General features: G+C 49.9%; 5 protein-coding genes across 5 annotated transcripts; 1 reads left to right on the forward strand and 4 right to left on the reverse strand.

Annotated features, from left to right (window-relative positions):
• Positions 1-284: 284 nt before the first annotated feature.
• Positions 285-1,994, reverse strand: BJX68DRAFT_266513 (RING finger protein; the record flags this gene model as incomplete). The annotated part of the gene is made up of 4 exons (XM_071045524.1): positions 285-313; positions 367-1,253; positions 1,313-1,841; positions 1,904-1,994. 4 exons carry the CDS (start codon positions 1,992-1,994, stop codon positions 285-287), a joined length of 1,536 nt encoding a protein of 511 aa, XP_070899592.1.
• A 1,266-nt stretch (positions 1,995-3,260) lies between these two features.
• On the reverse strand, positions 3,261-5,599 carry BJX68DRAFT_266514 (translation initiation factor eIF2B catalytic subunit epsilon; the record flags this gene model as incomplete). The annotated part of the gene is made up of 5 exons (XM_071045525.1): positions 3,261-3,928; positions 3,975-5,146; positions 5,209-5,333; positions 5,398-5,454; positions 5,522-5,599. The coding sequence occupies 5 exons, from the start codon at positions 5,597-5,599 to the stop codon at positions 3,261-3,263; spliced, it is 2,100 nt and encodes a 699-aa protein (XP_070899593.1).
• Positions 5,600-7,015: 1,416 nt separating this feature from the next.
• skn7 (putative stress response transcription factor SrrA/Skn7) lies at positions 7,016-9,399 on the reverse strand (the record flags this gene model as incomplete). Its single annotated transcript, XM_071042984.1, has 7 exons — positions 7,016-7,542; positions 7,598-7,787; positions 7,839-8,720; positions 8,778-8,921; positions 8,983-9,055; positions 9,236-9,252; positions 9,343-9,399. The coding sequence occupies 7 exons, from the start codon at positions 9,397-9,399 to the stop codon at positions 7,016-7,018; spliced, it is 1,890 nt and encodes a 629-aa protein (XP_070899594.1).
• A 1,560-nt stretch (positions 9,400-10,959) lies between these two features.
• Positions 10,960-11,973, forward strand: BJX68DRAFT_236712 (peroxiredoxin family protein). Its single transcript, XM_071040065.1, has 5 exons — positions 10,960-11,287; positions 11,370-11,469; positions 11,526-11,571; positions 11,638-11,803; positions 11,854-11,973. Exons 1-5 carry the CDS (start codon positions 11,077-11,079, stop codon positions 11,880-11,882), a joined length of 552 nt encoding a protein of 183 aa, XP_070899595.1. The 5' UTR covers positions 10,960-11,076; the 3' UTR covers positions 11,883-11,973.
• On the reverse strand, positions 11,974-12,852 carry BJX68DRAFT_236715 (BolA family protein). The gene is made up of 3 exons (XM_071040066.1): positions 12,833-12,852; positions 12,393-12,755; positions 11,974-12,300 (listed from the first exon to the last, which is right to left on the reverse strand). The coding sequence occupies exons 2-3, from the start codon at positions 12,616-12,618 to the stop codon at positions 12,119-12,121; spliced, it is 408 nt and encodes a 135-aa protein (XP_070899596.1). The 5' UTR covers positions 12,619-12,755; positions 12,833-12,852; the 3' UTR covers positions 11,974-12,118.
• Positions 12,853-13,112: the final 260 nt, after the last annotated feature.

Here is a 13,112-nt window from a genome sequence, read left to right on the forward strand (position 1 = left end):
CGGGCTGCAACTACTATTGATACAAGCAAAAAGGAACATAAATGATAAATGCTCTCTCCCTAAGCAAGTAGAATTCCATGGTGAAGGAAAACGCCTTGTGATGTAATCAGGTCCAGATCTCGCTGTGATGTGGTCATGTACGTCGTAAAAACTGATGAAGCCCGTCCTGTCCTGCCCTTAGTCGCCTCATCAACCAGCCTGAACCGGCCAACAAATGGATCTCAAATCCTCTCCTCTCTTCCAACGACAAGAGAAATGCTCGCTAGATCTATGCAACTCTAGTTCTACCAGTCAACATTGAATGTCCATTCACCTATATCATTGGTTAGTTGATTGGTTCGAAGTTGGCCTCGTTGGAGAACATACTATTCTTCAGGTTTTCTGCGGTGTCGCTCAAGAGAATGACCCGTCGTTTATTGCAGTATGATGTCTTATCCAAGATGTCGACTTTGAGGTTTGCCAGTTCCGGCACAGGTTTCTCAAACATCTCACTGAGACTCTCAACCGCCATCTCCAAATCCTTTTGATTGTCTTCAAAGATCTCCGTTAGGTTGTTCCGAGCCAGATAGTAGGCGAATGCGTACGTCCATTTCAGTGTTTGTCGACATTGCTGCAAGGCTTGCGACGCCGTGTCAAGGAACTGCACTTCAATCCAAGAAAGGCCGGACTGAGACTGCAGACTCGTCATTTTCTTCTCTGTCTTGAGATATAGGTCTTTGTCGAGCTTGGCGGACTGCTCGTGGTTGGCATATCGATTATAGTAATGTAAGTAACGCTCAAGAGACGCCCGGGAGCGAGCCTGTGCAGTTCGTGCATCGGACCCTGATTTCTCTTCGAATCGATTGCAGTTGTACCAGCTCGTACCGTGCTCTGACCACAAGCCCATGCACATCCAGCAGAACTCGTGTTTACATTTGCGGCACGTCATGTGGTTACACCCGCCGTTCTTTTCGATCGTGGAGTTACATTTAGGGCACTCCTTGGTATTCGCCGAGATCCAGTTGGCCGTCTCGGAATCGTCCTCGCACTTCTTCAACCACATTTTGACTAGTTGACACGGCGCAGGTTGATGGTCGTTCAGCGAACATCCAAAGCAAAAGTGATGCTTGCACTCGCACTGTACTGTGGGTACAATGAGAGCCAGCTCACGTTGCTTGACAGGACAATCGACTGCGTATTCGCAATTGGGGGCGGGGCACCACTTGAGATTTTCCTTGTCATCAACGTAGGTCCTCATCAAAAGCGTTCGATATCTGTAGTGTATAAGTCAGTTCACAAATGATCAACATCGTGAGCGGATGAAGAGTCTTACCTATCCTTCAAGGCATCTGTAACAAGTAATCCTAAAGACTTAGAATCGACAATCATATGACAACCATTACCCGGACACTGTATTCTGGCGGCTTCTCCCTCCTCCCGAATCTTCTGCGCGAGGTAATGCCGGTAGCAGTCGACGCAAAAGCGATGACCGCAGCGCATGGCGTACGTCTCGAGGTCATCCCCGTCTTCGCAGCAGATATCACACATGAAACCCGGCACCACCTCGGTTTTTGGGGTTGATTCGAAGTTCGTCCCTAGGCCGGCATCATCCAGCGTTCGTTCCGGATGATCCATGTACGATTCTATCAGCTTTTCCCGATTCCAGCGGCCAAACCGCAGGAGAATTGCTGCTGACTCTGGTGGTAATCCGAGGATCGATGAGACCTCGTTGACCTGTAGGTTTTGTTCGCGTTCGATATCCTCCGGGCTAAGCACTTTGAAATCAACCTCGTATGGTTTCCGCGCCGTTGTGACGAAATCTTTGTCTTTCGAGAAGCCGCCATCGAAATCATCTCCAAAATCTGATAAACACGCAAGTCAGTAACCAAACCGCGGCGCTCTGAAAGATAGACCATCGACTCACCATCACCTAGGCTCTCATCGTCGCTGCCCTGAGTGCCCAAGAAATCATCATGGCTAGACGCGACACTCATAAAATCGTCGTCCGACTCCATCGCTGTTGATGCCGGGGTGACCAGATCAGGGACGCTCCTTGCCGGATGCTTTACCGAAACTTCCTTGTCTTCGTCTGTAGCAGAGTCTTCACCCAGATCTGAATCTTGACTCTGTTTCTGCCTTTTGCAAGCGGGTTTGCTATCAGGACTGCTCGAGGAGGATGTCTCGGTGGCGGCTAGCGAGCGGCGGGAAGCAGTGGTCTGGGTGGCGTCGGTAGAAGTAGAGTTAGGCTCAAGTTCTGCGATCGCCGCCAGGGCCGCCTTTCGCTTCCTCGTTGTGGGAGGCGTCGTGAAGTTAAAGCCTGTGGCAAGCGCGTTATGTGTTGACGCAGGAGGAAAAAAAGCTCAGTCTCGATTATTACGTCGAGACCTGATCCTTTTTTCTCCGGGACAACACACGTCACTACCTACCAATGGTGGGACTGGCAGCCTAGCAGGGGGTCGATAGAAGATGACAAGGGGACTGAAACGCAGGCAGGCAGATACGGAATGGGTGTTGTGGTATCGCTCTGGGCCGATCGTTGCCTCTAGATGGCGTCCCTTATCGGCGTGTGGCAGAGAGGGGGAGAAAGTGTTAATCAAAAGGTGTGTCACCAGAGCTGAAGCCAGAGGGTGACTAAGGCGTCACGGGGAAGGAAGTGTGGGGAAAAAGTAATTATGTGCTGGATTTTCTGGCGCGATCAAAGTCAAAGACGAGTCATCTTGGTTTTGGAGTCATAGAGTCATTGGTCCCTCCTCTTGGTACCGGAGTACAGTGGCATGACAAAAGTTTGAGTCCCCCCACTTTTCCTGAGCCAATGAGATATCCGGATTTACAGCCGCTAAACTTGATATCGCAAGCGGTCCCCCAGGCGGTGATTCAAACTTTTGTCGTGCCACTGTACTGTGCCTGGTCATCATCAAAGCTAAGAATAGGGTGCAAGGCGCGCCAAGCAGACCACTTCTTCCAGGCAGCAAGGCACCCATCTCTGTCTGGCGAAGTCATCCACATCCCCACTAACTAAGAGTAGGTACCTACATGAGGTACCAGTTGATCGCCAGAGAAAATGAAAATGTGGTTTGATCTCATGGCCTCCGCATGGCAAAGCCTGAAAGCAAGGTTTGATATTTAATGGTCCTTGTGCTGTCAGAAAGCATATCTTTAGTCGCTTATGCTGAGGTAGAATGGTGGATGGGACATGGGACATGGGACATGGGACATGGAACATGGAACGTCGAACTGATGGAGTATTTATGTCTCTAGATCGGCACAAGGTATCTTCAGGCTCATTCATCATCGCTTTCCTCTTCCTCGCTGCTTTCCTCCTCCTCTGCACTTGCAAGCCAGTCGATAAACTGTTGCGTTTGACTGCGCACCTTCTGCAGCTCTTCGGTGTTCTTCGACCGCTCGTCGGCCCACCATTGCTCAAACGCCTCTTCCTCAATGACTTCCAGTTCATACAGCTCCTTGGCCGCGAACAGAAGAACGGTCTCGCCTCGGTTTCGGTGGACGAGATCTTGCTGGAGCAAGAGTAGAAAGTCAACTTGGTCTGTCTTTACAGCGCTGTCCCGGTCGAACAATGCTCGTTCTATGATCTCATGGTATTTCCCAAAGATATCGCTAACGACCTCGCCGGCACCCTGACCCGCTTCCATTAACTGGGCCGCATGCTTCATGAATGCGGAGGCAACAGCTCGTCGGACTTCGTGGTCCGAAGCATTTGCCGTCATTCGGAGACTGACAAGCTCTAGTTGCACCACGTCCGTGGAGACACCGTCTCTAAGACTGTCAAAAACACTGGCTGCAGCATCTTGCACAAAGTGAGTATCATGCTCCTCATCGTCGGAGACGGAGTTTGCGAAACTCCCGGAGCGCGAGCCGCCGTAGTCTGATATCTCGGAAGATAGAGTAGAAATTGAGTCTGTAGACAGAGAGAGGTTGGCCATATTGTAGACTATAACAAGATTAGTGAGTTTCTGGTCAAGATTGGGGGTGCATACTCAGACCCGATGAGGCATTGCTGGCTGTCTCGTCGTCATCCTCATCATCATACGGTACGTATTCATAGCCTTCGCCGTCTGCACCCACAATCTCCGGGTCGTAGACTGGAGATCCGCCATCTTCTTCCCGCGGAGCCTTTGTTATCCGCCGGCCCTCGCTGACAGTGACACCGTCGGCGATCTTCACTCCAAACGACAGGAGTGAGCCTGGCTCAACGGCGCATTTGTTCCCCACCACGACCCCATCAGCAATGATGGCCTGTCGCACGGTGGTTCCATCACCAATCACAACATTATCCCAGATGTAAGCGCCCTCTAGTGTGACATTCTTCCCAATCTTACAGTTCCTTCCAAGCACCGTGTCCTTGATAGTCGTCTTGTCGCCGATGCTAGTTCCTTGGCCAATGACCGTTCTTCGGCCCAAAACACATGAGCGAGCTAATGTCACGTCTCGCTCTTGATACAGACTACCCTTCCGTAGCTCGTAGTTGTGACCCGGAAGCAGGTTGGTATCAGGGCATAGTGGGTACGCCCATCGCGCGATGATATCCTTGCTGACTGCATCGTATGCCTTTAAATTCCTTACTCGCGCAACATAGTGGTCCTCAATGATGTGCGTATGTATCGTCTTGCCGTTCAACTCGTAATCTTTCAGAACACCGTAAAGGAACTGCTTCCGTGGTGTCTGGTAATCAAAGCTGTCGGACCACAAACTCAGAACGTCCGGTGTGCAGATATCAATGTCGCAGTCGATCAAATCTTGCCGGATATCAATCTCGGAAAACGTCGTAATGATTTCAGCGTCAATGTTTAAGCGAGAGGACTCGGGCGAGTGATGGTCGATTTCTTCATAATGTAAGCAGCGATCCTTGGTTGGATCGACAATGAAAACAGGCGAGACGGAGGATGCCTTTGTCCTATGGTTTCTTCCTGCTTCGCGCAAGATCATCGTCATAATCGCGTTTTTGTCGGCTTGACGGCGGGCACGGTGCTTGGCTAATGCGCCTTCGATGGGCAGGTTGCTGATCACGTCGCCGCTCACAACAAGGAAATCACCAGTGACCAAGTGTTTGCCGTCGAGGTCTCGCATGACATCTCCAACCGATGTTGACGTAGACTTGAGGAATGTGAACTGCTTGAACGGCGATGAAGGGGCCCTCCATTTTGAACCGCTTCCAGATTGTCAGTTTCCGTACCATCGCTAACGGACCGTTCCTTGCCCAGACAAACATACTTGATATAACTCTCCAGCTGATCGGAGTGCGCGCCGCCGTAGAGGAAGACCTCTTCAACACCGGCATTGGCAAGAAACTCGAATGTATACTCGATCAACGGCGTGTTCGCGAGAGGCAGAAGGCACTAGATAGAACCCGCGTTAGGACACAGATCCCTTTCGTCTTCGCATTCCAGTCATGATACACACCCGAGGCTTATCTAGAGTAAAGGGCTCGAATCGAGTCTCAAAGGTATCGGCTAGAACCTAGTCACACAAAATGATTAGCATCCAGCAAAATTGGCTTGAAGCGCGTTAGTAAGTAGCAACATACGACAGCCTGCAGCGTTTCTTCCACCTCCTCAGTCGCGTTCCCTCGCGGCTTAGCGGAGCCTCCTTTCTTTGGAGCCATATTCTGAAGAATGTCTGCCGAAAAAGAGCGTAAGGTCAACAACAAATTCTCAACATATTAAGGAGTCATTCATCCCACCACTCACCGCCCGGCAGATCCGTGGATTTTCTTTGTTTGCTATGTTTGTTGGGCGGAGTATAAGCTCACGTGATCAACCAATTGCCTGTTCCTGGCGGGGTCTACGTAGCAATAGGACATAAAAGTGCGGACGAATGACCTTCATTGACTTGTAAGTGTCATTTGCTAACTATTAGGCGTTACATGCAACTTTGAAAGTGTCCTAACTGGGAGGGTCACCTTGGCGTTTCGACTGGCATTCAACCATGTTGAGCGCTTTCCTAATAGTATTGGCTCTAGGGCGTACATGCAGATCCATCGTATATCTCGTAAAGCAGGGATAGTCAGCACTACTATTGAGATATCCCATGAGATGTTGTAGGTCCGATTCTCCCAATAGCACCGGAATCGATCTATGTATAGAGCACGTGATGGCTATGCAGCACAGCCACATCTCGAAAACTGGTCGTTCCAGCCGCGAAAGGTCCAGATCTGACTGACGGGCCTGGGCCCTGCTGGACTTCAAGGGGATCGATATCCCTGGCCAAGGACATGAGTCTAGACCTCGTCTGTCGGCCTGAAGAGCTCAAAACTTTCGCGCATCATGGTCTGGGCTTGAATCAAGGGACTTTTGATCGGCGATCCCCGATCGAGAGGTGGTGTCGCACTCTATGACGCGGGGAATCGGAGCGGATTTGCTTATCTGCAGCAATGCTTTGCTTAATGTCGTAAACATTCCATTTCGGGCTACGAGGTCGAGTCTACATAAATCGAGGTAGAGACACACCAGTTGTTTACTTAGGCCTCACTACGGAGTAGACGAACGTAAATAGAGCATTCTTGGCGTGAGATAAAAACACCAGCGGCCAGGTCGCTAGATTGAGAGAGAAGATTGCCAGACAGGTCACAGGAATATTTAACCAAGAAAAGAATGAAGGCTGCCAAAGGCCTGCAGGTTAGGAAAAACAAACAAACCACAAACTCACTGCCCGCCCATTATCCATGTGCTAAGAGCGAAAATGCCAACCCACACCTTCTCTAAATGATAGGCCCACCGTAGTCCAAGGAGACTCTTATAACCACAGCTATTTACTCTAAATGCCAAAAGAAAAAAAAAGACGATGCAAAAGGTATGATTCCCAAAACGCCAAGGTGTACCAAATGAGTGTCCACTTCCCTAGTAAAAGTAGAAGGGAATGCAAAAGGGTGAAAATAATGTACGCCCGGATGATCATTATTAGTGTGGTGAATTTGCTGCCGATTTCAAGTCATAGCGAGGGAGAGAGTAGGATCGATGGCGAAGGGGTATATATGGACAACAGCTGTTCAGTGTCATTATAGAATAGTCGAGTAGTGTCATTAATTAGTACGTGTCGCCTGCATTGAACCAACCATGGGTTGAGGCGCCTGCGCATACATGCGTTGTCTTTTGGCGAGGGTTGGATTGTCGGCCCCGTTACTTATTTCAGAGATATGCCGTCGCGGTTGTGGCCGTGCTGCACCGGGCCCTGCAGCGCCTAACGGAACTCCAGAAGGTGCAGGGTACTGCACTCCATTCTGATCTATGGCGTATGCGGCCGCAGCTGGACCAGCCTGCACATATTGCCCTTGAACTTGCTGCATGTTGGGCGGAACTGGTGCCATGGTCTGGAATTGGTTCGGGGATTGCCATGCATTCATGGCGGCTGCGGGGGACTGGCTTGGGGAGCTATCGTCCTTGATGGTGACCGATTGCGCGGCAGAACTTTGGCCGGCCATTGTGGCAGGCGTTGTAGGTTGAGGGGCATCCATGCTTTGCGAGACTGTCTTCAAATGGACTAAATGCTTCTCCAACATATCCAAAAGACTTTTCCGGGTGAAGGGCTTTGGAAGCACGTCATCCATTCCTAGTCCAGGTTAGCAAAATAATCAACAACCGGGAATCCGAGATAATCTGCTCACCATGTTGGAAGTAAAGCTGGATGTCATCGCTTCGAATATTAGACGTCATGGCGATAATGGGTGTCCGGTCAAATTGACGGATGAGATGGCATGCAGATACGCCGTCCAGGTTGGGCATTATGATATCCATTAAAATTAAATCGTACTTGGAGCCATCCTGAACTTTGTTCACGGCTTCCAAGCCATCGAGCTGAGAATCGGTTAGTAATACTAACTTGACCAAAGGTGTAAAATAACATACCGCAGTATCAATCTCACAAGAGAAGGAATAGAGGAATTTCCCGCCAATTTGACGGCATGTAGCGTCATCTTCCACGAGTAAGATCCGCGGGCTGCGCATCCAGCCCGGGTCAACATGGTTGCTCTTTTTCCGATTGTCCGGGTACTGCCTTCGGTCGTCCATCTCCTGTTTGGGAGGTATGGCATACGGAACGTTATTGACATGCTCGCTGTACATGGGGTCAATCCCATTGGTTGCTCCGACCGGGTAGACAACAGGCTCCATATCCTGGGTCATCTTCGTGTAGACTAGGGGCGCGTTCGCGGCCGCAGCAGTGGGTGGAGGTTGAACCCGGCGAGGAGCGTTTTCCAGCGTAGGCGTGGAAACTACACCAGCCGGCTTTGGTGGCTCGCCCATGGAGTCAACCCCAACGAGGTTAAACTGAATCTCAGCATTCATATCGCTAAGAAGTTTTGAGGCCTGCTGTAACGGAGTAGCGACCCCGTCATCCATCGAGGGGACTTGTGACGGGCTCAAGTTTGAACCAGCCTGAGCTTGAAAGGGGCCAGGTTTGCCATCACGTTTTTGCCGAGAGTCCATCGACACTAGATAATTCACCAACTGATGTATAACATTCTCATGATTCACTACCGTCTTCTGAACCCTCATTACCTCCTGCAGCATTAGTTGATGGTCAACGGACATCTGGGCGTAGCGATCGGAGAGGTGTTGGATTTGCTGTTGTTGCGCAACGATCTGCTGATTGAGAAGGTCGATCTGTTGTGTGGGAACCGAATCATCGTGAGGCTGTGTTTGCTTTCGTGGAGCAGGTGCCTTTCGTCGGATGTTGTCGAGGGACTCTTTGCTGTTTGCTCTAAACTCGGGGTGTTTAAACTCCCAGGCCTGGACAAAGCTTCGTCAGAAACTGAGATAAAACGGACTGCAACCTGGGATCCTCACATTTTGTCCATACGGCGACTGGCCATTCTCCTCATTATTCTGTCTTACTTTGTGGAAGTCGTACTTGTTCAGCTGTCGCACGAAACTGGCAAAGTTGCTGTGTTTGAAATGCTTTGGCAGTATCGTCTTGGTAAATTTTTCGCACTGCAGTTGGTTAGTGGAAGGCGATTGCGCTGGTTGGCTTTAGCAGCCGAAAGTCCGTTACCTCTAAAACCACAAAGCTATCTCCCTCGTCACCCCACCGCACGATTTCCGCGTACGATGGGTCTTCCAGCATCCTTGTGCGACAACATCAGTAAGAAAATGAACTGACCAACAAGCGAGGCATCCAACTCGAGACGAAGCAAACATCCGAGCAAAAGACGAGGTGTTGGGCGGGAAAGAGGGTGTTGACCACGGTGAGGAGAAATATTGGAGTAAAAATCCGAGACAGAGGAAAAAGAAAGGGGAGGGCTCACTTGTAGAGTTTCCGAACCTATACATTGTATCAGCATCCCGTAACACAATAGATCAACTGATGAAGCCGTAACCCCAAAGAAACAATGATCAGGACGATTATACTCACAAAATCGCTGGAGTTGCCCGAGGGGGCGGTGCTGGAGGTGGTCTGGCCACCGTCCATCATGGGCTAGATGGGTCGCGACCGATCGAACGAGCAACAGACTTCAGCACTGTGCAGAACTCGAGAAATCCTGGGAGAAAAGTCGAGTGAAGGGCCGTAAACTCTGGCGCCGATCGCAGGGAGAGTTTCTGAGAGGAAGCGAAAAAGGGCAAGCGAAGCAGATGAAGAGGAAAAAAAGAACGCAAACCTCCAAGACGGTCGCAAAAGGTAGAGGGGAGGAGGAGGAGTCGGTTGTAGTAGTTTGGTGGGACGGGCGCAACTTCTGACTCTCGCTGGACGGCGTTGAATAATCTTGCATATTAATAGAAAGCCATTTTTCTTGGGCGCACCAGCCACAGCCGTTGGTTTTTTCTTTTTGTCTGGTATTTTTGCTCAACTCTACTACTTGATGGTTCAAGTTCCCCCTTGAATTCTTGCCTATAACTCGTTCTTTATGCAGTAGTTTTTAGAGTGTGATTGGGGGCAAAGAAGGAGAAATCCAATGCCACCCAAACCTCCCACTGAGAATCCTCGAGACCTCGGCTGAAGGGGTCAACACAGTTCGTCCACTCTGTCATTGTCGGTCACCTGATGACAAAAGTCCTTTCGAAAATTTGAAATAATTTACGGGACAAATGCTACAATTGAACTCTCACGCACCTGCAGGGAATGAGACCAAAAACCGTCAATGCGCCTGCAGCAGAGCATGCATTAGAACCTTGAAGATGGAGGGGACATGGAGGGGCCCAAGTTCAACGCCTTGATCCACACAAACAGTTCAACACAGCCTTGATTTTATCGCCGGGGGCCTTGGTCAGAAACGCCGATTTGACATCCATGCTTCTTTTAGTTTTTCTCTCTCTCTTTGAAGAGTTTTCTGCCCTGGACAGCAGGAGTCAGGAGTCAGGAGCATCGTCAAATCATGAGCTGGCCTATGCTTTACCCGATAAGGCATCTCCGCGAGTCGGTCGACGTTAGCTTCGCCCATCATGCAGATCTCTGCTATATCTCCATTCCCAACTCATTTAATAATGCAGACAATGACTTCATGAAATAATCTGAAACGAAGTTAAGGCCGACGATTTCCGCTCATCTCACTCGACTTCAGGCTATTGATCCCATCCATTTGTCTTGTGCCTAGCAACTATTAGCAGCGATCAAGAGGCAGAATGAGCGAATGGCGCTCGAGTCTGAGCCAATCGCGCACTTGGGTATAGCAAGCGCACTCAGCATCTGCCTATCACTCAAATGCATTGGATGGCGTTTTTGTGCAACATAAATAGCTCCTGTATTGAGATTCGCGCTCTGTCAGAGAAGAAGAAGAAGAAAATACTTACAACGTCCATAACATCATGGTAGTAGTCAAGTCATCTCATGAAGGCTTCTTCTCAGAACGCGAGCTTGAATGACTGCCAGAAGGGTTTTAAATCACCTTCTTATAAGATTCTTGCCTTACATTCCTCCAAATAAGAGGCATAGCTTGATTATTGTGCGACGGAACCGGACAGGGTTGCCCTGGGACCTGGATAGATAAACTTATGACGTGCGTAGCTGACTCAGGTCACTTCAAGTTCCTCACACCTGGACCTCATCCAAAACACAGATCTCAGGAACCGTACCTGAAACGCAAATCTACCTAGTTCCTTGGATTCGCTTCATTAAATACCCTAAATAACGACTCAATTGCCCAAAGAAACTATGTTTGCCGCCCGCCGCCTCGCCACCGCCGCGCCCCGCGCCCTTAGCGAAAGGGCTGCTCTGTTCCACAGCACTGCGCCGGCTTTCGTTCAAAAGGGCGATGCCATTCCAGACCTTGATGTCCTCGTTGAGAACTCTCCTGGCAATAAGGTGAACCTCGCCAAGGAGCTCAAGGGTAAGGGCGTCATCATTGGTGTCCCTGCCGCTTTCAGTATGTACACAATAAAACGAAGCTTGAACTCGAGCTCCCTGAAGATCTTAAAGATGGAGCTGTCTAACAATGCGCTCTATAGGCCCCGCCTGCTCGAGTACTCATGTCCCTGGGTACATCTCGCACCCTAAGTTGAAGGAGGCTGGCCAGGTCTTCGTGGTTGCTGTCAATGATCCCTTCGTGTATGTAACCCACCTAGACCAAAGCATTGAAATGCAAAGCAGCTAACAGTGAGCAGGACTAAGGCTTGGGGTACATCCCTCGATCCCCAAAGCAAGAGCGGTGTTAGTTGCTCTTCTGATTCGTACTCATGCTGCAGGACAAAGTTGCAGAGCACTGACATCTATTAGATTCGCTTCTTGGGTGACCCGACTGGTAAATTCTCAGAAGCCCTGGATGTGTCCTTTGATAGCGTCTCCATCTTCGGAAACCAGCGCAGCAAGCGCTATGCCCTTCTTGTAGAAGACGGCAAGGTTAAGGAGGCCTTTGTTGAGCCCGACAACACCGGAGTCAAAGGTAATTGCCTCGTTCCAGCACTATCTGAGGATATTGACAGAGAATACTAGTCTCCGCTGCCGAAAACGTGCTTGGGTAAAGGAGTATCAGTACATCGGAGATATTACGGATTATCATTCACGGTGATACATGGCCGAACTCTTACATCTACCAATAGGTGATAGATGATATGCATTATATAGTGTATCATTTCCGAAAGAGAATAAAAAATGAGACAAATGTACAAGAATCAACCGTCCAACGCCTTCCTGCACTTTAAGGACATGCTGAACCTTATCCTACACCAGCGGCAGGACCGCAATTACCATCGCTTTTCTAAGCAGATCCCTGCTGCTGTGCCTGCCACTGTTCGGGGGTATAGCACTTGGGTGTCCAAGCATGAATAGCAGCGATCTCTGCCTTTAAGACCGAGTTTACTAGCCGGTGGCGGGCGAGCATAGTCTTCTTCTCGAATTGGGGTGAAACAATGACGGCTTGAAATGCTTGTCCACAGCCTCCTATATATCCAAGACACGGTCAGATCTCATTCTCCCCAGCGTAGAAAGTTCAGGGAAAAAGCCTAGCAAAGAAGCCAGGACCAATGACGCACCTGACAAATCCTCAATTTCAACATGCTGCGCCTGCAGCTGCTCAACCAATTTACCTCGCAACAAATCGGGAGTAACTTGAACAGCGCCAGGAGCCGTATCAGCCATGGCTGCGTTCAGAGCCGCAAATGAGCGCGTGGAAATCGAGAAAGTCGCTTTCTGAGGGACCGGAGACCGCAGGAGATATCGGCAGCTTCTGCTCAGCAAGGTCGTAGTGCGGGAGTACATCAAGCGCTGGTGTTTCGGGTCGCCGCGATCTCGAGTTCGGGCGAATCTTTTGGATAAATCCGGCAACACAGGTGGAATTGCAGTGGATGAAGGGAAAATGCGGAGTAACTTGTGGACTGCGACGCGGATTGGGATATCTTGGACGCTTGGTCATCAACAATCACGTGACTGGGTTACTATCGGGGTCGTCTTGCTTCGTCGTGTCTTTACTCACCACTTAAGGCTGGTCTTGACTCTTGAGGGCTGAAACTCGAAGAACTCTGAGTCTCCAACTGAACTCATCCGGAATTTTTGAAGCGCGATATGGCTTGCCAAGAATACCCCGCTGGTTCCTGCGCGTTGGTGTCTTCGGCAGGAAGCGCCTTTGGATATCTAACTGCTGGTTCCTGAACTACACCGCTAGGCATCTCATACCTCCACTGTGCTTACTGGGGTTATCACACAAAGCCAACACTTCTCACATGCTTACATCAGTGTCCCTGGTTTTCGACAAC

This window comes from Aspergillus pseudodeflectus (assembly GCF_044049435.1).
Source record: "Aspergillus pseudodeflectus strain CBS 756.74 chromosome Unknown BJX68scaffold_19, whole genome shotgun sequence".
Taxonomy (NCBI): domain Eukaryota; kingdom Fungi; phylum Ascomycota; class Eurotiomycetes; order Eurotiales; family Aspergillaceae; genus Aspergillus; species Aspergillus pseudodeflectus.

What these genes read in the sequence shown, in the direction of transcription:
- BJX68DRAFT_236712 (XM_071040065.1), top strand. Translation starts at nt 11,077, where the DNA reads ATGTTTGCCGCCCGCCGCCTCGCCACCGCCGCGCCCCGCGCCCTTAGC. An exon ending in TGGTGTCCCTGCCGCTTTCA is followed by an intron (nt 11,288 to 11,369) that starts GTATGTACACAA and finishes TGCGCTCTATAG; the next exon opens with GCCCCGCCTGCTCGAGTACT. An exon ending in GCTGTCAATGATCCCTTCGT is followed by an intron (nt 11,470 to 11,525) that starts GTATGTAACCCA and finishes AACAGTGAGCAG; the next exon opens with GACTAAGGCTTGGGGTACAT.
- BJX68DRAFT_236715 (XM_071040066.1), bottom strand. Translation starts at nt 12,618, where the DNA reads ATGTACTCCCGCACTACGACCTTGCTGAGCAGAAGCTGCCGATATCTC. An exon ending in TGAAATTGAGGATTTGTCAG is followed by an intron (nt 12,301 to 12,392) that starts GTGCGTCATTGG and finishes TTGGATATATAG; the next exon opens with GAGGCTGTGGACAAGCATTT.